The sequence below is a fragment of the Syngnathus scovelli genome, chromosome 4 (genome assembly GCF_024217435.2).
Source record: "Syngnathus scovelli strain Florida chromosome 4, RoL_Ssco_1.2, whole genome shotgun sequence".
NCBI classification, from domain to species: domain Eukaryota; kingdom Metazoa; phylum Chordata; class Actinopteri; order Syngnathiformes; family Syngnathidae; genus Syngnathus; species Syngnathus scovelli.
In genome coordinates, this window is record NC_090850.1 from 20,022,475 (window position 1) to 20,049,718 (window position 27,244).

General features: G+C 43.4%; 3 protein-coding genes across 7 annotated transcripts in view; 1 reads left to right on the forward strand and 2 right to left on the reverse strand.

Annotated features, from left to right (window-relative positions):
- The window catches only part of nkd1 (NKD inhibitor of WNT signaling pathway 1), a 35,415-nt gene extending 35,280 nt beyond the window's left edge, over positions 1 to 135 (reverse strand). The window contains exon 1 of the mRNA XM_068650535.1: positions 1 to 135. The gene's annotated coding sequence lies outside the window, so the exon portion shown is untranslated.
- On the forward strand, positions 133 to 5,166 carry brd7 (bromodomain containing 7). 4 transcript variants are annotated; one of them, XM_049718826.1, is made up of 17 exons: positions 133 to 273; positions 921 to 1,114; positions 1,176 to 1,269; positions 1,345 to 1,405; positions 1,524 to 1,668; positions 1,735 to 1,845; positions 1,916 to 2,079; positions 2,740 to 2,848; positions 2,937 to 3,015; positions 3,116 to 3,223; positions 3,290 to 3,425; positions 3,641 to 3,752; positions 3,836 to 3,877; positions 4,384 to 4,447; positions 4,547 to 4,684; positions 4,789 to 4,920; positions 5,016 to 5,166. In XM_049718826.1, the coding sequence occupies exons 1-17, from the start codon at positions 225 to 227 to the stop codon at positions 5,084 to 5,086; spliced, it is 1,809 nt and encodes a 602-aa protein (XP_049574783.1). In that variant the 5' UTR covers positions 133 to 224; the 3' UTR covers positions 5,087 to 5,166. The 4 variants fall into 4 exon arrangements, with proteins under 4 accessions (XP_049574783.1, XP_049574785.1, XP_049574784.1 ...); XM_049718828.1 differs by having other exon boundaries at positions 4,550 to 4,684; XM_049718827.1 differs by having other exon boundaries at positions 1,348 to 1,405.
- adcy7 (adenylate cyclase 7) lies at positions 5,129 to 27,092 on the reverse strand. Of its 2 annotated transcripts, XM_049718818.2 has the most exons (27): positions 26,925 to 27,092; positions 16,667 to 17,191; positions 15,385 to 15,582; positions 15,141 to 15,305; positions 14,905 to 15,054; positions 13,878 to 14,038; positions 12,748 to 12,859; positions 12,451 to 12,578; positions 11,956 to 12,114; positions 11,697 to 11,829; positions 11,324 to 11,512; positions 11,184 to 11,227; positions 10,974 to 11,033; positions 10,064 to 10,141; positions 9,839 to 9,908; positions 9,660 to 9,757; positions 9,510 to 9,594; positions 8,991 to 9,128; positions 8,780 to 8,890; positions 8,430 to 8,626; positions 7,841 to 7,952; positions 7,602 to 7,760; positions 7,375 to 7,521; positions 7,204 to 7,311; positions 6,974 to 7,088; positions 6,240 to 6,364; positions 5,129 to 6,122 (listed from the first exon to the last, which is right to left on the reverse strand). In XM_049718818.2, exons 2-27 carry the CDS (start codon positions 16,829 to 16,831, stop codon positions 5,976 to 5,978), a joined length of 3,354 nt encoding a protein of 1,117 aa, XP_049574775.1. In that variant the 5' UTR covers positions 16,832 to 17,191; positions 26,925 to 27,092; the 3' UTR covers positions 5,129 to 5,975. The 2 variants fall into 2 exon arrangements, with proteins under 2 accessions (XP_049574775.1, XP_049574777.1); XM_049718820.2 differs by lacking the exon at positions 10,974 to 11,033.
- Positions 27,093 to 27,244: the final 152 nt, after the last annotated feature.

The following is a 27,244-nucleotide window of genomic DNA, read 5'->3' on the forward strand; positions in this document are numbered from 1 at the left end:
CTCATTATTTGAAGACCCAAGTAGCAAGCGTCGCGGATTGAACATGTGGTAAATAAAAGGATTTTTAGAGTGATTCTGCCCCCTGCTGGCGAGAAAAGCTTCTGAGTGCAATTCCACCGCCCCGCCTCTAAGCGGCGCTCGAGGGCTCAGAGCTTCCTGTTTGCTGTCGTCAGAAGAAAGTTGCTGGTGGGTGGTGACGAAATTGCCTGAGCAAAATACAAACAATGGGAAAGAAACACAAGAAGCACAAATCGGATAAACACGCATATGAAGGTATTTAATCAATCTTTATATATTTATAACATTTAACGACTCCAACGGCCTTTTAGGCTTTTTTTTTTATTTTCAACTACTTGATGACACGGTCCCTGACGACTTAGCTTCGATGCTAATATAATAGCTGGACTACCTTTCTTAAAATCAAGTTAATATATTAAAGTAAAAGTGGACAAGACGATTTTAAATGAAAAAAAAAAATCCCGGTGTGTATCTTATACACTTGGTAATTACTCATGTGTAGCTGCCACTGTTGTTGCTAGCAGGTAGCATTTGAATGGTCTTTTTACGTCTCTTTGCCAGTTAGCCAGTTCTTATGTCTCTACGGGCTTTTGCCGTTTTCTGTCCAGGGTTTGCAAATCGTAATAATCGTGTTACTCTTGTATTATCACAAATTTATGTTGCTAATGCTAGGGCTGCCCAGTAGCGCTAAGAAGTGTATCTTTAATCTACTGGAGTCGTGAGCAGGTTTCCAAGCCAAATTTATTGCCTCAGCTGCATACGTCACGATTATATATAACTTAAGATAGTCAGGCTTTGTTTGTAAATTGATTTGCCAGTTGATTTGTGTAAGTAAATAAAGTTTTGATGTTTTATTTTGAGGTCGTATTGTCCAGCATGTCTCTTAATGGTTGTTTTTGCAGACTATGCAGAGAGACCACTCAAGCTGGTCCTGAAGGTCTCCGGCAATGAGGTGACCACTGGGAGCTCCAGCCGGGACACTTTTTATGATGATCAGTCGCCGGACTGCGATAAGACCAAAGACAAGAAGAAGAAGAAAAAGAAGGACAAAGAGAGGAACTGTGGAACACCTGACAGCGACAAAGGAAAGAAGAAGGTAATGAAGCTTCTGTTGTCTGTTGTGTTTAGTTGATTGATTATTTGGCGCGTTACTGTAGGTGATCAAAAAGAAGAAGGGCCAAGATGGGGATGGAGAAGACGAACGGGAAAATTGCAGGACTCCCATCCGGTCGGAGCTGGATAAACTGGAAGGTATCTTAAAAGAAACACAAGTCTTCTTCTCAGTTTACTATATTGTGTGTTTTTTTTTTTTTATGATATCTTCAGCAGAAAAAGAACAAACTCCCCTACAGGAAGCGTTGAACCAGCTGATCAGACAGCTCCAAAGGTATTTCATCATTTTGCTGACACACACTTGGAGTTATTGATCACAACTACAGCGATACCTTGACCTAAATAAAGTATTATATCAATATATAATAACGACATGTGCTTCTTGCGGGCAGGAAAGACCCCAGCGCGTTTTTCACTTTCCCCGTGACGGATTTGATCGCTCCTGGCTACTCGGCCATCATCAGGCAGCCTATGGACTTCAGCACCATAAAAGACAAAGTCAAGAAACAATGCTACACTTCTTTGGACGAGCTCAAGGTTTTTGTCAGATATACACAACATTGCATCAGAAGGTTTTACAGCTCATTTTTGTTGTCGTTACAGATGGACTTCAGGACAATGTGCGAGAACGCCATGGCCTACAACAAGCCCGAAACTATCTACCACAAAGCCGCTCGCAAGCTGTTGCACTCAGGCATGAAGATCCTCAGCAAGGTACACTTAAAGAGATCCACCACACAGGGGCAGCACAACGCTTTGTAACATTCCTCCACCTACCTTACAGGAGCGTCTGGAGAGCCTAAAGCAGAGCATTGAGTTCATGTCCGGTCTGAGTCCGTCTGACAAGGCCACCGGGAAGTGTCTGGATCAAGGGCTGCCCTGCTTGGTGACCAAAAGAGAAGCCAGCACAGAGAGCAGCGAGCGCTCGCAGACACCAGGCACACCCAGGTTCTCTTTCACTACCATGTGTCTCCTTCTGTTCTTTCTTTTTTTTCCTGATGAGCCCTTTAAACGCTGCTTCATGGAGCCGCAGGCCGAGAACGCCAGGAATGTCTTTGAGCGTGTCCAGTCTCGTTCTGTGACGTCTTTGGCGTTCTACCTACTCCTTGAAACACATGGGACCTCACCTGGCTATCAAAACGGCAGATGTGCATTTACGTGGCGGAGATACACGAGATTCCAAAGTTATTTACCGCCGCTGGAGAAATAGACGTTGAAGGCATGACTTTGGAATTGGAATCCGTTTACAGCCAAATGCCGCCATACTAATTGTTGGTTCGTTAACAGCTTGCACGCGAGCAACTGGCCGACACCTATTTAATCAGTCACTGACGTGCAAATTCAGGCTGCTAGCATGCTAGGTGTTAGCATCCAAATAGTTGGCACTCAACTGTACATAGTTCTTGTTAAGTCTGACTCATCGCGATACGCTCCCACTAATTACAGTACAGGTTGTGGCGAGCATGCTAAACGTCTGACGTAAATGTTCACATTCTTTACGTTTGAGCGTTTTGCTACCACAAAAGATGATGCACACTGAATTCCGAGCAGAGAGAAATATAGCGCAGCAAACCAAAGGCTCTTTTGTCGCCTTTCAATTGCCGGCAGACCAGACAAGGACGCCAAAGAAGAAGAAGCGGAAAAAGAGCTGGCGGAAATCCGCAAGGTCATCGAAGAGTCGGGGGGGAAACTGTCTAATCGAGTGCTGCAGTGCGACGTGAGCAAACATGTCCGACATAACGTGCCAACTACCTTGGTGGAGGTCTGTCTCAATTGCGTCTTTTTTTTTCCCCCCTTTTTCTCAGTTGGAGTTTAGCAGGCAGAGGCAGTGTGATGGCTCCACCACTCTGGCTTTTGTCAACCCAGCCGATCCTTCTGCTGGAGGTAAAGGCAACAAAAACAATGCTACGGCATTGCGAGATCAAAACATGTTGAAGCAGATCGCTACAAAACTTTTGTCTTTGCCTCACGATTGCTTCCACAGAGGCGGGATATTGCCCCGTCAAACTGGGCATGATGTCTACCCGTCTGCAAAGCGGCGTTAACTGCCTCCAGGGCTTCCGGGAGGACAAGAGAAACCGCGTCACACCAGGTTATTAAAAAAAAAAAAAAAAAAAGTCAAGTTCTCTACTGACGCTGACACATGTCCGCTTCGCAGTGTGCTACATGAACTACGGGCCATTCACGTCTTACGCACCCGCCTACGACTCCAGCTTCTCCAACGTTAGTAAGGACGACTCAGACCTCATCTACAGCCTCTACGGGGATGAGTCCAGCCTCCAGGGCTCGGACAGGTCAGTTATGAAAGTCCAACTTGTAAAGTTTAACTAACACAAGTTGACGCTTCCTGCTGTTAATGAGAGCAAAAGGTTTCTGTTACCGAGCAAAAATTCAGACTTAACTATGGTTGATTTAGACCACACCAACTTGGGACTTTCTTAAAACACCCACCTCTATTCCATAGCTGTTCTTGTCCCCCGTTAATGAGATCAATACGTGTTGTCAGCAGCTTGTCAGAGTTTCTATCCAAGTCGGATGAGTACGTCTACAAAATGGCCGATAACCTTCTGGATGCCCTGACCAACGGCGAGCATTCCAAAACGCTGAAGGAGACGGAATCGGTAAGTTGTGTTTTTTTGCAAATAAAGTGTTCTAATGAGACGACGAACACAACAGGAACTGAATTTTGTTTGTGTGCACTCAGCAGGTGGAGGAGCTGTCACAAGAGGACAAAGCTGACACAGAAGTGAGTCAAGTGCATGTGGGTGGGGGGAGGGGGGCATTTAGAGGGTCCACGCACCTGTTTGCCGCCTCTCACATTCCAGTGCAAAATGTCAGTGAAAGTTTGGGGGGGGAGCCTCACCAGCTTGTTTGTAAGTCAAAGCGCATGTTCTTCTGAGCAGCTGTGTCAACAATGGTGGCTTGCTCACTGTGATCCAAATGGAAACATCTTCAAAACACAGCCGGCCGAGACCTCGGAGGGGAGTTTTGTGTTTTCGTTGGCCGCCTGCTGAATGGCACTTAGTCTGTCTTGTTTGCCATTCTTGGCATCCCTCCAGTTAGCTCAGCTTGCCACTCACAGCTTGTTAGGTGTATACATTTCTGTCAGCAGGGTTGCCTACAAAGAAACGGGGCGGGGCATCTTCCATTTGGTTATAATTGGACAAATTTGGATATGCTGTCTTGGTGTGATTTTGGTCATCCCCAAATAATCTTCAGAGACTGATTTTTTTTTTCCTACCCGTGTCTCAGGCATTCCAACCGGACACGGGCTGCAGTAAAACGGAGCCACTCGCTGCAGACGAGCTCCCTGGAGGTATAAGAAAAAAAAAAAAAATCGTCAACACGAAAGGCAAAGAGACATGATGTGCCGCCTCATTGAGGATCAATAACATTGATCGTGTTGTCGTGGCAGCAGACGTGCAGCAGAAATTGGACGAGACCACGCGGCTACTCCGAGAGCTGCATGAAGCACAGAGGGAACGTCTGAGTGCTAAACAACCGCCCAACATGATTTGCCTGCTGGCGCCCAGCACCAAGGAGCTGGATCTGGGTAAAAAAAAAATATATATATATAAAATAGCTGTATTATCAATTTAACATTTAACAGACAAGTCTTACTGTACAATTACTTTTTCCAAAATAAAAATCACGCAGCCGAGAAGGTGACGGGCAACCTGGCCGAGTTGGCGGGCCAAGTGGCACCACGCGACATCAGCAGCGTTTGGGCCATTCGGAAGGCCATGGGCATTGCGCTTCCTCACGAGAACCTCATTGACCTCATCACAGGTGAATACGTCCATCTCTTTTTTTTTTTTTTTTCCATTCACAGCCGTTGCAGTCAGCATTTTTGAAACTTACCTAAACGTCCCCGTTTGTTTCAGTGCGTGAGACGATTGAACCCATGGACACCTCGCCGAGTTGTCAGGATCCACAGCCAGTCACTGCTGTTTAGTAACTTCAAAAATGTTTTTTGTACAAAAACAGAAAATCCTCATTGTGTGACATTCAATAAATTGTTTTTAATTAACAATACACCCACTGTAAATAATTTATTTCCAACATTTTGTTCACACGCAGAAAAGGCCAATTCTACGACAGTGTTAATCATATTCAAACACTTACAGACAAAATGGTGGTGTAGTAAGGCCACGAGATGAATGCTCCGATCAGTCCTGCTCGAGAAGCAACATGCCTCACAAGTAAGCATGATGACGTCACTCCGACATGATGACATGCTTGTCAATGACACAGCTATTCACATCGTCCTATTAAAAATATGCAAAATATGACCCGCCTAACCACAACACGTGTGCGTCTTTCTCATTACACAGTAACAAAGCCGACAAAATGATCCACAAACAGAATCTGTTGTTTTATCGGACACAAAATGCCTACCGAAAAAAAAAACGGTTTAGTACAATTATTTTTTTTTCATGATCAATAAAGTACAAAAGTTACAGGTGTTCTTCCCTATCAGTTAAACAGTTTCAGGGGTGCGTGACATGACGCCCCAAAATCACCGCAACATCAGTTCTACCGATCGACATGGCTGGACATGCCCCAAAAACCAATGAAGAATCTATTCTGTGAATTACACAGGTTGTCAAATGTTCTTGTATGAAGGTAATGTTTTTTAGATGTTTTGTCCGTTTCCAGTTTGTATGGAACAAAATCCACCTTGAGCTAAAATCCAGCTCAGTTCCTGTAGTTGTTGCACCCCCGCAGGAGCACAGCTGCATTACAGTCACTTTTTGTCCTGTGGGGCAGGGGAGGGGGGTGCGTAAACACTTGCCTGGTGTGGATAAGCGAGCGTCAAGTTTTTCAAGCATGACCTCCTGACCTCAGCTGAGGCCCATGCCTTGCTGCTTGCTGGTGTCCGTGCATACAAAGAAGGTCTTGAGCTCTCCTTTGCCTTTCACGCTGATGAAGCCACGGCACTCGCACGAGTAGCCCAGCCTGTGAAGAACGTCCGACGTCTCCTCTGTCACCTGCCGGTCAACACGTGCACAATTTGATCACTTTTTCTCTGGCTTGACGCCTGAGCTACAATTTTCTTTGTGTAACAAAATTCTGATCAAGCAAGAAATGGGGGAGCTCGGACGTACTTGTATCTTTCCTAGCTCGCCGGTGCTTTCCATCCTGCTGGCCACGTTGACGGTGTTGCCCCAGATGTCGTACTGAGGCTTCCTGGCGCCGATCACGCCGGCGATCACGGGACCGTGGTTAATACCTGCAGGAAAAAAAATGATCAACCGAGAAAATGTAATGCTCAAACATGCCGAACACACGCAATGACCAAAAATCATGTTTTGTAATTTAGAGTTTGCAGAGACAGACATTTGGAAAATGTCTAAGATAAACTTTCTAAAATGGCAGACTTCCTCTGCCTGTCAGTACCGCTTATTAATTCTCTACTTTTGTGATGGTAATGAACAGTTAAGAGGCGTTCAAGGTTATTTGAATAGATGAAAAAGGACGAGATAAAATCAAAACAAGCTGTTTAAACGGAACAGAAACAGAATCATCTTTTGGAAAACTAGCATCAGTGTGCAAGAGACTTCCTCCCTCCAAAAAAAAGAATGTGACGACGTAGTAATTCCATTCTGGATCGCTACCATTCATAAAGGACAGGAAAAAAGTAGGTAAATGATGGCTGTTACAGACATGATGATAAATCAAGTGCAGAATTGTAAAGTGCTGATGAAATTTGGCAGCGGGGAAGTCACGGGAGCTTAGCGTTGCCAAGATGACGTAAGCTTTCCCATCCGTCCTCACTCACACACACACACACACACTCACGCACACACTTTCTCTTTGGTTTGTTTGAGCGCAAACTCACCCACGCGCAGCCTGAAGCTGTTGAAGGAATGTCGGTTGATGCCGTCCAATTTGCCGACGAGCGCCATGGCGAATTCCACCATGATGCCGATCTGCGCTTGCTGACGTTCCCTGTCCTGAAAAACACACACACACACACACACTCACATGTTTGGACATGTCGACCAAATGGTGGTGCCAAACTCTTCAATGACATACGCAGAAGAATAACACCTCCCGAGCCCCTCCCACCTGGTTGTTCTCCTGACCGAGCGTCCCGCTGAGGCCCGCCGCCGCCATGTACGTGCTGCCAATGGTCTTGATCTTCTCCACGCCGCTGAACTTTGGCTTGGAGAGCAGCTGTTGGGAAACGTCAGGTGATGAGGATTCAGTTACACGGAAGAAAGGAGCGATGGGAAGCACCTCGTCAAAGTCGGCGATGATCTCGTTGAGGAGTCTCAGGCACTCCAGGCCCTCCTTGTTGATGTCGCACTCGGTGTAGAACTCCTTGAAGTCGGGCACCGAGGCGAACATCACGCACACGCAGTCGTACGACTTGTAGTAGAGATCCTGTTTGGCGGGGGGAGGGGGAGAGATTTCCTTAGAAGGTATTCCGGCCATTAAAGCCGCTGTCCAGGTTATGGGCTCACCTCGTTTTTCTTATTCTCGCCGACAAAGAGCGAGGCCACGTGAGCAGGCAGAACATTCTCAAGCAGTAGGCGATTCAAGTTCTCCCGGGTCTCGATCTCATCCTGCTCCGTGCGGTTCTTGTACTTGAGCAGGAAGTCCTGACGGAAGCACGACTCGTTCTGACACACACACGCACGCAAATCCACACGTTGATTTGGATCCATGCTAACGCTGATGATGGTGAAGACTAGGTGAGCACCTGCTGAGAGATGATGAGCATGGTGACCAGGAACAAGGTGATGTAGATGCAGCTCATCACCTGGGGGTGCTTCACCAGGCCCACCAGCCTCACCATCGACTCGTCTGATAGGCTGCCCGCAACAAAAACACTTATTTGACTTTTACTTAGTTACTTTTTTTGTTTGTCCTCATTTTTAATTTTTTTCGTATTAATTTTTGGATACTTTCAGGAAAATAGTTTTTTTAGTTTGTGTTTCGAAATAGTTTGAAATCATTTCGAAATAGTTACCTGTAATTTTGTTTTCATTTTTTAAATTCCATTTTTCACCAGGTTTAATTAATTGATTTACCTTTTTGTTACTTTCCGCTTATTTGTATATTCCTATGTTCATGCTTTCCATTTTTTATTTGTTTTTGTGTTTGCAATTGGAACAACTTAAGACCTTTAAGGCTTGTTCCAGACCAAGAGTCCATCCCAATAAAGGTTGCGTAACACGCACGGCTCTAAATCCCCCCCTATGTGACCGGATACTTGGTTTTTCCACAGAGCCGGTTTTTTATAAGACTTATTATTACATTACCGACCTTATCGCGGTATCGAGTCCCACCTGCTGCAGTTGCCCTCTCCTGTAATTTGAGCGTGGAGGACGTTGGCGTAGGCCACAAAGAGCCGCTTGTTGGTGCTGAGGATGATGATGTAGTACGCGCTGGACGACAGGGCGAGGAAGAGGACTTTGAGCTCCAAGCTGACCCGCAGGAACACGCCGCAAGCCATCAGGGACAGGATGCAGCAGTACACGGAATACTGGTGGGAGGACAACAACAATGACTCAAAAATACCCCAGTAAAAAAAAAATAGAACAGTAATAAACACCGGACATTTTGATTATAATATTTTAAAATGATATTTCCTCTTTATTGTCCAATTTGGACTTCTATTTTGAAAGTAGCGTCTCACAGGCAGATAGAAGAGTCCTCCTTCTGATTCCAGTCGCTGGGAAGCATTCGCGTGACTCAGGGTGGGAACATCACCAGTGGAACATTCTGGAAAATGTGCCTGGACGAAGCACTGCGGGATTAAAGGAAAAGAAGTTCGGAAAATGAAAATAAGCCAGGCTTGGAGTTGTTGGTTTTTTTTCTTCTTCTTATGAGAGGGGTTTCTTGTTCACCAGGTTGAAGATTGCCAAGAGAACGATGACGACGGTGGTGACGGCGGCCAGGGGGAGGCGCACGCACGGTTTCTTCACCACCGCCTCAGAGACCGATGCCAACCACTGGCAGCCCGACAGCTTCTCTGGAAACATGCGCTACGCACACAGGCAGAGAAGTTACTCGGAGAAAGAAGATATCTGACATTCATTGTCACGCATGATAGGTCGACTATTCCCGTCAAGGGCGCAGATAAGCTAAAGAAAGTCATTTTCGGGCCCCAAGCAACCCGTCCCACATTTGCAAAGATTTTAGATATTTATTAACACACTTAAAATATGAATTTGAGATTATTTAGCTTGTCTGTGAATTAAATTTAGTCCACAAAATCCTTAAAAGACTACCAAACAAGTCGTTTGCCCGTTAGCATATTTATTTAGTTTTTAACTACGATTTTTTTTTACGCATTGCGTCCCTAAATAATGATTATTAATATGTCCAATTATTATTGTCGCACCCGGCGGGTTTTCTGCACCGACCTGTATGTGCGCTGCAAAACAGATGGCCAAAGTCAGCAGCAGGACACAGGCCAACGCCGCGAACGTCACTCCGAGAATCTGTCGACTAACAGTTTGCACAGATTATCAGTCAGCCTCCATTTTTCTGCCTTTATTTCATATGATACTCACTCCCTGGTGACGAACATCTGGATGGAAAAGATGCAGAGGAAGATGACGGCGGCGCAGCCCACGTAGTGCTTGAACATGGGCAGATCCAAGGCCCGGTACTTTGGAGACAATAAGAGAGCATTTGAAATGAAGAAAAAAATGGGAGGGTTTTTATTTTTTTGTGTGTGTGTTCAAATGACCTGTTTCTCAAGGTCTTTCTTTGGAAACCATATGGCTAAACTGCCGCTCTCCTCAGACTTGTACCACTGTCTTGGGAAGGAGGCCATAACAAAGAATAAAACATTAGTTTAAAATCAGCGCCATCTTTTGTGTAATAGAAGAAGGTGGAACCTGGAAAGCAGGAGGCTGCTAATTGAAATATTTGAGCCACATGTTTTCTGAGGTCACCTCTGAAATGGACCTACTTGCTGCCCAGTTCATCTATAGTGGTGGTCATTTCGTTGTGGAGCTCCTCGTCGAAGCGACTCTTCTGCGACTTGTTCCTGCGTCCCAGAAACAGACGCCATTAATGACAAAGAGACACGAGGCGTTTAATGGCCGCTGTGTGCACATTAGTCAGGGAAAAAGTGCCTGTATAGATCATGCGTGTGGTGAACAGAGAGGGTGGAGGGAGGGGGGGTTAACCGGATGCTGGGAGTTAGATGAGCAGTTCAGGGGACAAAGGGAAGCCCCCTCGCGCTATCTGGCAGGAAGGAAGCCGCCGTACAGATGCACACAGCAGATACATACACACCCCGCCCCGGTTAGAGAGCACGTCGGCATCATCCTGGGAGGAGGTAAGCGGCGTCAGTGGTGAGTAGGGACAAGAGTGCAACGGCCCCACCGAGGTTAGTGTCGGGACGTTAGGACTCGCCGCTCACGTAGTCGTTCTCACCCAGCTTCAAGTCAAATCGATTATTGTATAACCTCAAATAGTGGCCAGACCTCGAATACAGCGTTTCAGAATTTTTGTTGAGTGGGACGCACAGACAAAGACGTTTGAGATATTGAGCTCTCAGCTTCAGGCCAAGTCTATGTCTAATATTAATAATATTTCTATGGCGCCCTCTGGTGGCTTCTGAGCATGTTAAGGGGAGGAGCTTCATCTAGTCAGGTCATAGCCTTGTCTAATAGAAAAAAAATGCTTTGTTGCCACCTTGTGGGATCTCTAGGCAATTACACAAATGAAGGGGAACACTGTATTCCCAAATTCTACAAAGAAAATATATCTGGGCCACGATTTGCGGGAACTACAATGCGTGAATCCAATTCATAGTTCAAGTGGTGTCCTTTCTTAATTTCAGGCTCCTGCACCGTGCCAGGGCCCAAACTCACTTATGGCTGCTGAACGAGGGTGTGGACAAGGAGAAGCGCTCTTCAAGTGATTCATCAAAGCTGTCATAGGAGGAGTGCAACAAGGAATAACACAAAAATGACAAAATGCCGTGTCAATCTAGGGAAAAATTGGTATGATGAAGACAAACAGAGCTGGTTGACTAGCAATTGATTATTTAAAGATGGTCAAAATAATATATATCTTTTTACCTGTCAGGTATCTTTGAGCTGGGTGCTGTTCGCAGTGGGATGTCCTGAAAAACAAATTGGATTAGCCAACATGGAGTTTCTTGTCGGCTACTAGGTGGCAATTCTTACAGATAAACTAATCATGAGGAGATTCGGCTTACTTTGCTGAGCGGCTTGCCGTTGCCGAGGGGGTCGGCGGCGAATCCCTCTCGGCTCTGCAGGTGGGCGAACGGTTTGACTGCCCCCCAGGACTCCAGGTAGCGGGTCATGCGCACGGACGCCCGCATCTTCAGACCGTCGTTGACGCGAGGTTTGGGGACGCTGCGGCCGCTCTGCGTTGGATCTTTAGACTTGCAGGTATACAAAGAGCCTGTGTCGTTAATTGCGACCATTTTTTTTTCTCCAACTTGAGCAGAATATGGACACTCTCGACTCTCGCTCTACACATCCACATCACGCAAACGAAGGTTTTCAAGTGGCTGCATAAGAAGCATCGAGTGCTTTGTCAAGAGACACACAAGGTCGTAAACTCACCCGAGGGTCAATAACAAGGTAGGTTCTGACGTTGAGCTCCTTGAGGTATTGATCTCGAAGCTGCCCGTCGCCTTCCTCCACTTCGTACGCCTTGTTCAAGTGCTTCAGAGTCGCCTCGGTGATGTGAACACGTCTATAATGACCACGATAACATTTTTTTTTTTTGTTGTCGCCGGTTTTGGCCATAATTTAGCAAATGATGCTCCAAAAAAAAAGTCAACACGCATCTACAGGATCGTATGTGAGTCGCAGAGCTTACCCGGGAAGGCCTCCCGACTCCATGTGATTGGCTAGAGTCACGTCATGTGACCACACGTCAAACTGCCACTTGCGCAGGCCGATCACGCCGCACAGCACGTTGCCCGAGTGCACGCCCACTCGCATGTTGATGTCCACGCCGGTGGCTTCTCGTACCTGCCTGCCACAAATAAAACCACAACAAGGCTACAAACACAAATACTACTCTAGAGGTGCAACGATTAATCCGATCAATCGTCAACTAATCGATTATCAAATGAATCGATAATTATTTTTGACAAATCAATGAATCCTAATTATTTTATTTTCATTTTATTTTTTATGTGCTTTTTTTGGCACTATAAATTTGATAAGTCCTGGTTTTGAAAAAAGGAATGGAAATTTAAAGTATTTTTTATTTTAATTCCTCAATTAATCCACAAAATCATCACCATATTATTAAAATAATCCTATGTACGTATATTAATGGAGTCACTTGAGTATTTGAATTACTCACTTAATGGCTTCACACATGTCCAGGCCCATTTTCACACAGTTCTTGGCGTGTTTGGGCAGAGACACCGGCAGGCCTGATACACAATAATAGCAGTCTCCCAGAATCTTGATTCTCATGCACTCGTTTTCCTGGAAAAAAAAAAAAAAAAAGTGGACAAAGAACATTTTCCTACATGATCCGCAGTAAGTGAAAATATGAAATATAGACATAATTTCTTTTTAATATTTTCACCCCTCCCACATGCTCAGATTACAATATAAAAATGACGTGACGTTGCTAATAATATAAAGATCTGACCTTGGCGATTTGGTCAAACTTTCCAAACAGTTCATTGAGCATGACGACGAGTTCCTTGGGGGAACAATCGCTGGCCAATCGAGTGAAGCCCACAATGTCGGCGTAGAGAATACTGCAAGGAAGAATATGTTATTATTAAAGACGCTAACATCTTAAAAAAAAAAAAGATTGATTAGACTTTGGGATGAGGCTGTAACATAAAATGTAGACAGAGCGAAGCACTGTGAATACTTTCCGTGAAACAAAAAAAAAAAAAAAAAGTCAAACAAACATGTTACCACGGTGACAGGTCAACAATGACTTCATTCCGTTATTTCCTAAGGGAAAATATGTTTGACTCAACTGTACAGTATTCTAAAGTATACAGTCGATATATTGAAGTAACTTGTCAGCCTGGGCTGAAAAAAAAAAAAAAAAAAAAAAACATCACCTCTCAGAATGACTTGGACAAAACGGACCTTGTAGATGAGACTCAACGAACGGCTTTGACTGGAGTAATTATAGGGCTTGGGGTCAGGGTTACGACCTTTCGCTCGAGATTGATGCCTTTGCGGCACACACATACGGCGAGAGACCCACAAACCGTAGCAAACACAGACGCACAATGTCTTGTCGCCCACACTCATAAACATTGTCACAAATGTACACAAAGGACTGAGTGCGTTCTTTGAATGGTGATCAATCAACCGGCTGAACATAAAGGAAGGCTCGAATAAAAGGACAGTAACTCATTTCCTACTGGAAATGGAAAAATAAAAAAATATAGAAAATGAACGCACCAGTGAATCCTAATTGTGCTTTTCCATGAATGAAGTCATCCTTCTCCGCATTCATCAGAAAAAAATATAATGGGATTGCTTATAGGCTGATCCGGGACAATTGTGTTAAGTGTAAGTGGGTCAAGCAGTCTGGACGCAAACTAATCCGTCATTCAGAAGGAAATGTGCTTCACGGCTCAATTTGATAAAGTCGTGTTTATATGGAAGAGGTTTGACTTTTATGATGGAGAAGGAACTCGGTTTTTGTAAATGGATGGAGTCTATTAGACAATGGAGGGAAATCCCCCCCAAAAAAAGTGCATCTCCAATTGTGTGTTCAGAAAAATCGACGGTTTATCTCGCGATTGGTACCTGACGTTTTCGTGACGTTTGACGTAGAGGCTGTGGAAGTTGTTGTCTTTCACCAGGCGCTGTTGCTCCTCCTTATCTTTGCAGTCCTGCAAGCGCTCCATGATGGCCAGCTTCATCTTCATGGAGATGTAGACCGGCAGCACAGACTGCAGCAGGTTCTCCTAAAAAAAAAAAAAAAAAAAAATTATAGTTAGTCACCATACTGTACATTTTCATTTTTTTTTCTGAGCTGAAGGTACATTTATGCCAAAGAGATGTGTGTGCGTGTTTCTAATTCGCAGGCACACACACACCGTCTCCCACTCAACGACATAGACACACACCCACACACAAACACACAGCCCTGTCCGCCAATGTGGTAATAGCGTTGTTGGCAAAAATAGGGAAATATTTCAAAAGAAGACTCCAGCGGAGGCAGAAAAATTTCATTAGCGCCGACCGGGCATAAACATCCTGAAGCGAGGTCAACTGGGGGCCGGCCAGGGATGGATTTTCCCGGTGATCAAAGTAAACGGCCATGAAAATGAAGAAGAGCATAGTAACAATGCTCTTTATTTATACGCCATCGCTGTCATGTTTGCTTGTCGTGTTTGCTCAGCGAGATGAATGCAAAGCTGTAACGTCTATAAAAAGGAGAAATATTGTGTTCGATTATATGGAACAAAATTATTGGAATCTCCATGTGCTTGTAAACATGAAAAAAAAACTCATGAAGGCACAGCTTCAATCACGAGTTCAGAATTAATAATTCATAAAATAAATAGAAATGAACAATAAAAATGTATATAATTATAAATATATAATTAAAAATATATAATATTTTAATTAAAATTATATATAATATACATATACTATAATATATTATATAATATAATTAAAAACAATAATAATACATTATTACTATTTATTTTTACTGTTATATATTTTATTTTTTTATTTAATTGAATTTATTTATATAATCATTATAAATCTGGGAATCCATTTTGCACCCGACGAGGAAACAGATAGGATTAAAAGAAAACAAAACCTGTTGTCTCTTCTCGATCTCCAGCTTCATGCGCATGCTCAGGCATCGTAACGTATCCTGAAAAGTCTGCCTGAGGGTTTTCTCCATGAGAACCTTGTGGAAAGCTCCCACCACGCTGCCACAAAGGAACACCACCGCATTGGACAGCAGCTACACACAAATGCAAAAAAAACCAAGATGCAATTGCGTGACGTTTTAGTTGATATGCTAAAAATAAAAGATCACGTATTGTTCACCTGGTTGGCGAGGTAAGGCGTGGGAACGTCGCTGTACACGGTGAGGCGAAGGGTGAGTGCCACGATGTGGGAGAGCGACGAGACCACGCCCAGCGCCACCGCGTACCACCACGGGAACGGCAGCATGGTGTATACGGTGAAGATGATGAACAGGAAGAACGGCACCTATTGCGAAATTCCAACTTTTATTTCAGTAAAGAGCTTTCTTGCAACAATGTCAAAATGACAGTCTCAGAATTTTCACCTGGTCCCACGGTAGGACGACAGGCCCGCTGAAGATGAAGGTAAAGCCCATGGCGAGGTGCGTGGCCCACACCAGCAGGCCCAGCGGACGGCGCCAACGTTGGGAGAGCATTTCGGTGCACACCAGCACAAAGACGGCTAAGAAGATGCACAAGGCGCTGCTTACCACGCTGACAAAAGCGCAGTGCTCCCGGGCGCTCTGAAAATCAAGTTCACAGATAAATAAATACCTTGAAAGCAGGAGAACAATCAAGATAGTTGCAGACATTCTTATGTAAGAGCACTCAGCCATCAGAGTGGTTGCTAAATCAATAATGGAGCACACGACCAGACTCCTAATGGCTTGGAGGATGTAAAGATCCATTCAATTGGTGAAAAAAAATGATCATGTAATAACCAAACAAGCTACTAATACATCATCCCAATGGAGAATATTTTGGAAATTAAATGTCGAGACGGCTCACAGCCAAACACAGACAACCTAGCCATCTATTTCACTCGCTGGTAGCAAATGAGCTTTGTCGTTTTAAGGGGTTGTCAACCTGTGGTCCGCGGCCCTCTAGAGGTCCCTAGCGGTATTGCTGGTGGTCTGCCAAACTGGAAAATGTAACATTTTTAAAAATAAAATTGTTATTTAGACTTGATTTATTTCCCAGCTAATTTTCTGAATTATTTACCCATCCAAATGATGACAAAAGTATTTTATTTATTTATTTTAGATTCCCAAAATAGACGTACAGATGCAAATAAATAGCATGTATAGGTCTATCCTCCTTCAGAGCAAAATAAAATAATGATGGAAGTGATTTAAATTATTAAGTCACAAAATAATTGTCATAAGCACTGTCCAGTGAAAACTATTTCTGTTTTACTTCGGGGAGAAGACAAATATTTTGTCACGTTAAAAAAGGAGTTTCACAAAGACAGCTCCAAGTCTGCGGTGATAAAGCTTTGCTTGGGGAAGGCCATCAACACATGGTATTTGGAGCTTTCTGGTTTCCATGGCAACCTTTTTTTTTTAAAAAAGGGCCTCACATCACTGGCTGCTCTTGACGTCGCGCTGTGAGACTTTCCAAGGCAGGGGAAGAAAAAAAAAATGCAGTCATTGTAGCTGAATGAATGAATGGATGAATGAATTTACATGAAGCCACAAGAAAGGCCGCAAGCAAATTAAGCTAAGCTTAGCAAATTAGGCGCTATAGGAACAATAAGCAGACATATTTACATATATTTACTTTTAAATATATACTTTTCCGTATTTTCTCATTGTGATTCAGATTTACCAGTCCAAGGGAGAAGAAGAGGACCAGGAGGAGCCCGCAGGAGAGCATGGAAAGGCCCAGCAGGAGCACCAGCGGCTGGTACTGGCTGATGCACGAGAACTTGCGGTACAGGGCCTCGTTCTTTAGCTCCTGGTCATTTAACAAATACTTCCCTTTAGCCGGCATGGCCGAGTGCGGTTTGAAAAGATTGATATTTCCTCCCAAAAAAAAAAATAAAAAAAGTTGCTGGTTCTTGTTAGCTCATGGTACTTTGGTGACCTTTGTCCTTGGCATCGTGAATGTTCTTAATTCTTCTTTGCTATGTCTGATGTTGCCCGATCCTTCATATGCTGCCAGCTACGGCTCTTGGAGTAATGAGAGTGGCTTGGAGGGTCCGAGACGCACAGGAGGGAGGGCAACTGGAGGAAGGGGAGGAGAGGGAAAAAAGAGGGCATCACAAGAGGTCATCAACGCCAGGATTGGGGGTCACGACACGGCGACAAGGTTGGCGGCTTCATGCTGCTGATGAAGCACAGTCGTTTGGACCTGTAGGGAAGAAATAAAGTTGATTTTGAGCCAAATATTTGAGGAGGTTATCATATTTTGAAATGAACCTGATGAACTTTGGTTTTTATTTCATTTTTGACTTGTTTCCAATGTGTTTTGGACACGCTAATTGGCTAATTATTCAAGCTAACGGGAATATAGCCTAGCTTTCTAGTAACACGGATTAATCGAGTTTGGTCACAATCAAGAACGCAAGGGTCATGTGACTCACAATGACCGATAGTACACAAATTCTAGCTAACCCAAAGTGCAAGCTAGCAAGCTAGCTATTTAGCAATTGTGCTTCTCCAGTTCTACATTTCCAACCAATTAAGCCTGGTTTTAAGAGCGAGGCAACCAGCTTGCAAGCTCACTGAGGTGGACTTTGCGCCACTGTCAATAGAAAACTCATTTCCGCCAGCTGCTCATAAGTGTAAGACATGTTTGTCCTTCGCATAGCAACAGATGCTACGAGCCATAAAAAGAGATGGAGGGATCATGTCGTGGAACAATCTAGCGGGGTACGAGAATGACTACGTTTTAGTCGGTGGGGATGAAGCGGGTTGTCATTACGGAGCGTTTGATTGCGGGACGCCATGCTGCTGTACGAACGCGCGCAGTTAGGGGGTACAATATGTTCGGTCTTCGCTGTGTTCTGCATAAAAGTGGCAAATAAATGCGAGATGCTGCATTGATGTGGCTCGTTTTGGAGGAATATCTAGTATGAAATAGGCGTCCTGCTATTTACACTGCAGGAATCATTCACCCACTAAATGTCAGGTTTAATGTATTTTAAAAGGGACGGTTTTATTGTAAATGTCACCATAGAATACCGAGGAAGTAGGCCAGGTATGTGTTTACGTTGGTGCTGATGTTTCAAGGTCAGGCGTCAATGAGGAAATATATTTTTAATTGAATGTACCGAAGTCAGTGGTTCCCTGGAATTTTGGGGAAGTGGTTTCAACCACATTGTTATAAGTGGATATCAAGTGTGCTGTAATTCGTCATCAGTTGTGTCGCTAATTGAATCACAGTGGATAACAAAGCCCCCAAAATATCAACTAGACTAAAAATCAAGGACAGGTTCTTTTACAGACTAACGTAACTCTGGCACTCTTATAAAGAAAATAAAATAAAAAAACACAGCAAGGGCCTAAAACGTACTGACTGAGAAGGGATGAATGAGCAAGTCGGGTTTTTTCATGGCGTCGTAGCCTTGTCGACTGGCGTCACCCAACCCTGGAGACAAAGCCAAAGAACGTCAGCAAGCGCTTGTTGTCTGCTGCTTCATTAGTCGTAAAAAAAAGAGCGAGAGAGAGAGAGAGAGAGCAACGAGAGCGAGAGGTAGTCTACTCTTTTCTCTGGTGAAACACTTAAGAAATAAACATTTCCTGCTTTTAGGAAAAATCGTAAGAAATATTGGCGAGTTATGAAAGCAAAGAAGAATAAAATGAGCATTATTTTAGATTCTGGACATTGGTAGGGTAAGTGATTACTATAGCCATATCTCAGCTCAGCTTTTTTTGTTTTTAAACTGGAGGCACCGCTTTGGCTAAAAGCACATTGGTGATTTTATAGCATCTCTTTGTGTTGGCATTCAATAAGGGACAAAAGGTGACCTCTGGGAAGGAAAGCCGAGAGACGCATTTCTCAGCCTGCGCTGAGCTACCTTCAAAAGGGCTCGACACCACGTCGTTAAAAAAGGCCAACGTCAACAAATGCCTCAGACCTCTCACGTCTTTTAGTGCTCATGTGATTTGGTGCCGTTGGATTTTCTAGTGAAGCCCCTTACGTGTGTAACAGTACACAAGAAAATGGCAGCTTTGACCACGCGGGTTAGATTTGAGTTTCGGGCTACCTTCCCAGGCTACCTAATGAATCTCCATCAGCAGATGACTGATGGAAGTGCCGCAATGCAACGGGTAGATTGGATTAGGCCCCTTGTCCTTGCCCCATGCTGCTCTCCCAGCCATGTGTACTGGTATTAAATTAGCCTCATTTGATGCTGAACCACAAACAACATTAGTGCGATGCTGTATCAGTGTCGATTTCAAATGCTGTGTGCATCATCATCATCATCATATTAATAATAAATAACCTATAAGCAAAACAGAAAAATGCTTCAAGCCTTCGCTTCAATCTAGAGCCAAGTTAGCCTTAAGTGACAGTTGTTGAGTCAAAGAAGGCATTATCGATTTGAAGACCTATAGAATGGATTCTAAACGTATCAGCCGAGAGACAAATCCGATATTGAAATAGCCCTGATTGAATTAAGTCGGGGTCATTTCCTTCTCCAATGCTGTTTGGAAGTGAAAAACACTTGTGCGCTCGCAAAACAAACTGCTTGAAGCATCGCTTGTGACGCTACTCGATTTAACAAGCCAAGGACAAATTATAAAATGTGGCAAAGGGAATGACAGATACAAAAAGCATGTTTTTGAATTGGGTGCCGATTATACAAGACTCTTCCAAAAAACTCGTCGATAGGAAAGTAGTAAATGGTATTTTCACAAAGGCGGCAAATCGAAGGCCTTGAAGACTCTTCGAGGCTCTTGGAGAAGTCTTGCCTACCCCCCCGCGTTGTTGCCACGGTGACATTTTGTCATTCTATGACCTCACAAAGTTCCTAAAGAAGGGATTTCTAAGCCTTTACACAACTATCAAACCTTCCTGGAAAGCATTCAAATAAAAAATGGCCTTTATTTCAAGCCTTTGGAAAGGGGCGCTCCTACTCTACGGGATGGCAACGCAGTTAGTGGTCCACGTGTTTTTCGGTACTCTAGTGAAGCAGGTGAATGGCCTGAAAGACCAGATTTGGATGGTAAGCCTGAGGATGGAGCTCCAGGGCCAGAGGGTACGGGAGCTATTGCTTGAGGTGGAGCGAAAGCAGAAGGACAACAAGCCCCTGTGGGAGCAGGTTGAGTATCTGACCAATCAGCTCCAGGCCGAGAAGAACGACGTCAAGACGGAGGGGAAGCTGCGGCGAGAGGAAGCGGCCAAGTGTTTGGCGGAGGAGATGTGGCGGGCGGCAGCCCGACGGAAGCGCCAAAGGGACCACCTCGTCAAAGATCTCAAACTTTTCCAGATCAAGTCCAGGCAAAACCAGAAGAGACTGGAGAAAGAGCTGGCGGTCAAGGCGGCGCAACTCGACGCCTGCAGAGAATGTGGACGGCGGCTTCAGGAGATTCTGAGGAAGGAGAGGTCGTGGGTTCTCGGGGAAAGACGGATTGGACCGCTTCGTGACGAGACTTTGCTTCAACTTGGAATGAAGCCACTGCCAGACGAGATCCAATAGAGGTGGCGGACTCCAGTTACATAACTTGACTAGTCAGATTTAAATCAAACTATTTTGAAGACTGAAGGGTAGTTAGTAGCGATATACTAAAAAAAAAAAAAAAAAACCTGCAGCATTTTCAAGATAGCGTGCCTGTCACTTATTTCGTTTTTGAAAGAAAAGTTAAAAATGTCAGTGGTTGTTTTGTTTTAAAAAAAAAAAAAATGGCGGAATGTGGCAGCTATTCGTGGCATGAAAGTGGTGACTGAAGCTTTGTCAGCAGTGAGTCATCATAACAAAGCTAAGCAGCGGAAGATATCATACTTGTTATTTCAGACGCCGACTCAGCAATGTTCTTTTGATATGTCCATTTCGGTCTGTTCCCACAAAAACAAAAACACATCATGTCCAGAGTGTGACAAACTGTCCCACAACTTGTGGTTTAAGTGATGAAAAATAAATGCATCTTGAAGTCTACCTAGCAACAGGATGTTTGGGCGGCATGGTGAGGTGTTAAAAAAAATATTACAGAATGGAATTTCTGTGGAAAGTGTGTGTGAATGGTGATGACTAAAATGTGGAATTAATGGTCATACTGTATAATGGGAAACTTGAAGTTGGAATGGTTAGGAATGATCCAGAAATGTGGAAAGAGGTAAAAAGAGTCAATGTTAATTTGGGAATGTTGCCATGGAAAATGTGAAATCATGAAAAATGTGAGAATTTGGGCGGATGACACAAGATGGCAGTTTTATAAATGGCCTCAATTTTGTAAAGTTCAAATGGGTACAATCAGTGGAAGAAATAAAATGTCCAAAAAATGGAGCAAATAATAATCAAAATGGCTGCTTATATAATATGGATTACAGGAGAAATGACAGATGACCATTCTGTTAACAGACTTTGTGTGTGTGCGTGTGTGTGTGCGTGCGTGTAATAATTTGATTAGAGTAATACTCCTGATAGTGATGATGGCACAGAGCGATTACCTAAACAAATGAGTCGCCATTTTATTAAAGTCCATTTGGCGCATGCAGCTGTTTGAATAAAATCGGAGCCTCCATTTGTATTCAATCACATCCATTTAATCAACATGGAACTTCAAAATGTTTTCACCCGTCATCGTTAAGCCATTTCTATCAATTTATAAATATTATTTTTAGGAGATCAGACTCAGATGAGACCTCGGAAGACAGACTAAAAGCAAAATAGGCTTTTGGAACGGAGCTTCTGTTTTAAATAGACTAGATTCCATCACGTCCACGCTCAACAGATACGTGTAAATTAGTTTAGCGACAAAGAAGCGATAGCATGCGTGGACGGTGGATTAAATTGTCGTAAATATTTTAAGAGCGGCTTCTCCGTGATACATGAGCGAGCTCATCCGATAACAGCTGCCTTAAATCGAATGGAACCTCTTAAGATCCTGTGCTACTGATGCACTTTTGATAATTCTTTGCATACTTATTCCAAAAATAATGAAGATCACAAGATCAGCAAAGGAGGAGTGTGTAATTTGTTTTAAATTAAGAAAAAAAGTAATGGAGTAGAGAAGTGCTGTATGAACCGATTATTCCGATTCGTTGACAATTGCTTAAACAGTAAGTTACAAAAAAAAAAAAAAAGTGGGGGGCAGAATTGCCCGCTGTATGGATTCCGACCTCAAAGATGTCATCTGTGCAGGAGCAATGGAGTCAGCGGAACAGACTGATCTCATTACCTCAAATGACTCCTGGGAGTTATGGCTGACTGAAGAGGGAGGCGGAGCCAAAGGATTCCCATATAATAGCATCCTTGTCTTCACTAAAATGGCCGCCGAGGTGTATTCCTGTACCAGACGGAGACTTCTTTTTTTTTTTTTTCTTCCCAATATCGTACTACAGCGGACTTTCAATGGAGGTTCTGTCCAAGCTTACAGCTTGTGGCCGGGATCGTGTTACACCGTCTTTTAAAGGCCACCTTCTATGTTTTGCCGTCAAGAGCCAAGGAATGTGTAGGAAGGTGGAAGTTGTTTGAACAGTCCAACAGTTAGGAATGTCTGGACGCCGCCGTAAGCCTTCCAGAGGTTTTTGCGGCCGGCAATTTTCAGCCCGGTTGCCTGAAGCCAAGTTCAAGCGCCGCAGTGCAGCGTGTCCAAAAACGAGCTGTTCTGAGAAGACTGTCATTATCGTAAAAAGCTTCATTAAATGGAGAGGGACACTAAACATTCTAAGTCACAAAAATGACCTTTAAACTGTAAATGGCGCTTTTAGATGATTAATGACAAGCATACGACTTTGATGCCATGCTTTGTTTCGATGACTAAACGTTGGAATTTTTCAAAACACGAGTCTTGGAATTCACCCAAAAAACATTTTTTTTTGTTCCAATGGGCATTTTGTGTCCATCTAATTATAGGCGTCTCCAATTTAAAGGGTAGGAGAAAAAACCTGAATAGGAACAAAATCTGAACAGGCCACTCGCATGTATTTGAACTAAACAAATCATTGCCGTCACTCTTATCCTTTTTATTTTTTTGGGTTTATCGTTCCATTTTCAGAGTTAACGAGCTCTACCGATGGTGACATTCAAGGCCAACGACTACAGTCGACCGCACGCGCTCTCACTTCCTTGGCAACCGTGACTCATTTCCCCATTCACGTTGCAAGGACGGCTTGGCGCAAAAAAAAAAAAAACGAAAAAAAAACAGGAACCTGAAGCCAGAGCATAGTTGGGGCCTTCCAGCCACGCAGGTTGAATGAAAAGCAAGATGCTCCATTTTGGTCAGGAACGACGCAGTACACAGGAGGTCAACTGGCAATGAATGACATCATGGAGTTCTCAGTTCAACCGGTTCAAGGTTCATACATGGAGAAAATGGACAAAAGTATTGAGACATGTAAAGCACATAATTGCTGATGTAAAAGTTGCGGCGCTTGTCCAAACCACATAGTCAACAGGTAAACAGCTTTGCAGTGGTTAGCATTAGCCGACTAGCTTCTAATACGCAGCACATACTGGAATGTTCTTGAAATCTGCCGAGATTTAATGACACTATTATTGTTCACGGTCAGTGAGCCCCCCCCTTTTACATCCACTCCAGTCTTTACAAATGAAATGTTTTGTACCAACAGAGAGGCTAATCACTCATTAAGCGGCTCAATACAATCAGCGGGCCGATTGAAAAAGACAACAAAGCGATGCTGAAAAACATCCGAAAGATTTTTTTTCAAGGTCTGCAAATGCGATGGCTGCAAGAACAGCGTGACGCTTTTGTGTCGACTAACGTGAACAACATGGCTGGTGGAAAACAAGATCCTGTTTCGCACACATTGCCTGGAAACGTCTCTATGTCTGACGCATTATGAATTTGATATTACTAGATCTCAGTGGGAATTGTTTAGAAGATTTTTATCTGACATTTGTTTTCATTATTTCATATTTTTCAAGAGTGGCAGATGTTTTATTTTATGTGAAACGTTGGTCAAATGCTAACATTTAAGAAATATTTAAAAATTCAAATTTTGGAAAAATTGTTACGACATTATTTCTTCACTTCATTATTTATTTATTTTGTGATCTTTGAAAGTGGATATTTATTATTGCCAACTACTTACTCCACTTTTCAGTTTCCCAGGCTGCAAGAACTGTTTTGCTTTACACTTAAAACCATTATTCTTTCCATTTTTTTTATATACTAGAGGATTTCTTTGTGAAAAGGACGAGCGATTAAACCCTGCAGAAAGCACAAGTGATGGTGGCCGTCCATTTTGGCGTCGTTTTCCAGCTATGTGAAGCTGGCCCTGGTGCAGATGAGCCTCTCACCGACATTACATAACGTCCTTGAGCCAAAGTAAGCGGAAAAAAATATTCAAAAAGTGGAGAGCTAGAGAGAGAGAGAGAGAGTGAGGAAGAACGAGACACCCACACATCTGCACTGCCTGTGCTACTCAAACACAAAATCCACAGGAGGCCCGCGTTGGCTTGTAGTGCGTGCTTCCGGCTCTTTCTGTACAAGTAAATAGGTGTCAAGGTTCAACATAGAAAGTTGGAAGGAAGGTTATGTTTGTTTCTTGAAAAGTATATATATATATTTTTTTTTTTACTGAATGGTGGAAAGGTGAATAAAAGACAAGGACAAGTGCTGCTTTTCTCGCCAATTATGAAAGCAAATTCAAAGGGTGATCAAACATCATAAAGTCAATCTTTCCTGGTTGGCAAAAATAAATAAAGTCCTGGTAAACGGTTATAATTATTTTTTTTTTTTCTCCATTACACAATTAACCGTACACTTTACTGACACACTGGCTGGTACAATTTCTCAGAGACGCTATAAAAAAAATAATAATAATTGCCAGAAAAAAAAATAATTATACCCATTGATGACCTCATTTAAATTCATCTGTACGCATAGATGGTTCCGGTCCTACTATGATGACGCCATAGCGCGTTCAAAAGCGTTGATGGCAGCTGGCTTTAAGGCCGCATGCTGCCTGTAACATCTATTTGCCGGAGTGCTGCAATCAAGTGCCATTAGGAAAGGCTCTCCACTCACCGTAAGGCGAAGGCCTTTCCCTAGGAGACCTTTCCCTCGCCCACTGTGTCATTATTACCTAATCTGCCTTCAGATGCACTAAGGGCCACGGAATGGGTTAGAGTGGAGACACGCACTCAAAACATCCATCCATTTTCTGAACCGCTTATCCTAACGAGGCTAATCAATTATTTACAAAGCGCAAAATGTAGCATGTATACCATTCCTTCAATTTAAAGCATTTTTTTTTTTGTGAGGCCGCCACAAACGGGCACTAATGAAGGCAAAGATGAAAACTTTGGCAATCGCTATAACGCAGAAGAAATGGACCTAGTAATGTAGGAAATGGGCCTGGTAGAACAGCTGAACTTTATTCAGCGGTAGGTTTGTTCTTCTTTTCAATACAGCATGAGATTGAATATGATTGGTTAATTCTGAACACAGCCAAATTCCCAGTTGTAAGGGTGTGCACATTTATGCAACTCTGTTTATTTCTTCCCCCCTTCAATATACACTACTTCTATTTTCTAATTGAGTTGCACGGGTTATTGGTCACATTACAATTGGAAAAAAAAAAGTTTGGAAATGATTTATCATGTCTCATTTGTTTATGCCACAAAAACTTGGCATTTATGGGATCATCACAAGTCATGCAGAATCAGATGAGAGGAAGAGAAGAAGTGGAACCATGCGCTTGCAAGAGAAACGTTTGGCAACCGACAAGTTATCGTAGCAGAAATCGTGTGAGCGTATCAGGAAGGAAGGAAGCAGTTTACAATCACACTGCACTGGGGTTTTCATACTCTCGTCGGACGCATCATTAGGTACACCTGCACAAGCTAAACGCGAGAAAGTGGAGACTGTGGAGGATAGTACGAGACATTATTTCGAAGTCGTGCACACTCAAATGTTATCAAGACTTGGGCATCTTACTCAAGATGCAGCGAGAACCTCAGCTGGTGCAGCAAAGTGGAGACTGTGGAGTATGATATTGTAGAATACAGAGCTAACGTTAGCACGTGTTAAGTTTGTGATTTTTCAGCCATATTTCCTCAAACCTCAAAATGTTTTTATTTAAGATGGAGTGAGAAAAAGGAGCACTGCAGCAAAGTATGAGACTCTGGCAGTCCATTGCTACCCTTTTAGAAAGCCTTTTCAAGGTGTGCATCGACAAATGTTTCAATGATACTAACATTTTATCCAAGAAGAGATTGAGGGCAGCATTAAGACAGGTGACACTTAGTGTATTCTTACATGCTATTCAACAGGAGACTAAGGGCGGAAGCATGCATGCTTATTTTTGTCATTTCCAGCCTCGAATGTTATCGTGACATAACAATTTTACTCGATGAGACTGAGGGCAATAAGAAACAGGAGCTTTGCAGCAAAATGGAGACTGGGGATTAGAATACAGATTACATTAGTGTTTTCATAATTGCTAGCTGTGTAATATCAAAAGCAACAAGAACGCGTTAAATTTATTCCAAAAAAAAATAAACTGAACAGGATCAGCCAAGTCTCCTCAAATGTTCTTTGATGACGAATTAAGTTTATAAATAGTTTGTTCCTCATTTTTTTTTCTCTAGTTACCGCATCTTTTCAAATACAAAACAATCAGTAAAGTCACTCAGCACCTGCCAGTCAGACGCGTAGTGACAAACCACAAAGAACCCCAACCAAGTGGAAATTCCCCTTTAAGTCGTTCAATTGACACAGGAGCTTTTAAAAGTAGAATATAAAGCCTTTTCAATTGTTTATCTTTTTCTATGAATTCACGCTAAAGTGACTCGCGTTTACGCAAGAGCGCGTCAAACGGCGTGAGGGCACTCAAATTTTGACATCAACAGAAAAGATGACAAAAAGAGGAGGGAAGTCTTTAAAAATGTGTCATACTTTACACAAAATACAAGTTTGAAAAATAAATTAAGAAAAGTTCGGGGTTCTACCTTGGGTTCCAACGTCACCGACGCGTCGTGCAAAAGAATGCTCCCGAAGTACCCGGGAAAGGAGGTGCCATTTTCGGGGGAGGCAGTAGCGAGCGTACGGTGTCCTGCTCGGGATGAGTGCGAGAGTACGTGTGAAAGTGAACGATAAAAGCTCCACTGGACGGACGGACGCGCGCTGCCTCTTTGAGAATCACAAGCCCCGCCCCCTCGCGCATGTCTGTCAAACAAAACCACGCCCACCCCCAAATCAAAACATTTGCAAATGAAGAAAGCGGCCATTTTGTGTCCAATTAAAATTTGATTTCATTAGCCTTTTGGAT

Coding starts and splice junctions, on each gene's coding strand:
- adcy7 (XM_049718818.2), bottom strand. CDS start 16,831: ATGCCGGCTAAAGGGAAGTATTTGTTAAATGACCAGGAGCTAAAGAAC. Junction 15,055..15,140: donor CGCCTTACCTCGCCAACCAG/GTGAACAATACG, acceptor ATTTGTGTGTAG/CTGCTGTCCAATGCGGTGGT. Junction 7,953..8,429: donor GGAGAGGGCAACTGCAGCAG/GTGGGACTCGAT, acceptor TGTTGCGGGCAG/CCTATCAGACGAGTCGATGG.
- brd7 (XM_049718826.1), top strand. CDS start 225: ATGGGAAAGAAACACAAGAAGCACAAATCGGATAAACACGCATATGAA. Junction 1,846..1,915: donor GCATGAAGATCCTCAGCAAG/GTACACTTAAAG, acceptor CCTACCTTACAG/GAGCGTCTGGAGAGCCTAAA. Junction 3,016..3,115: donor AGCCGATCCTTCTGCTGGAG/GTAAAGGCAACA, acceptor TTGCTTCCACAG/AGGCGGGATATTGCCCCGTC.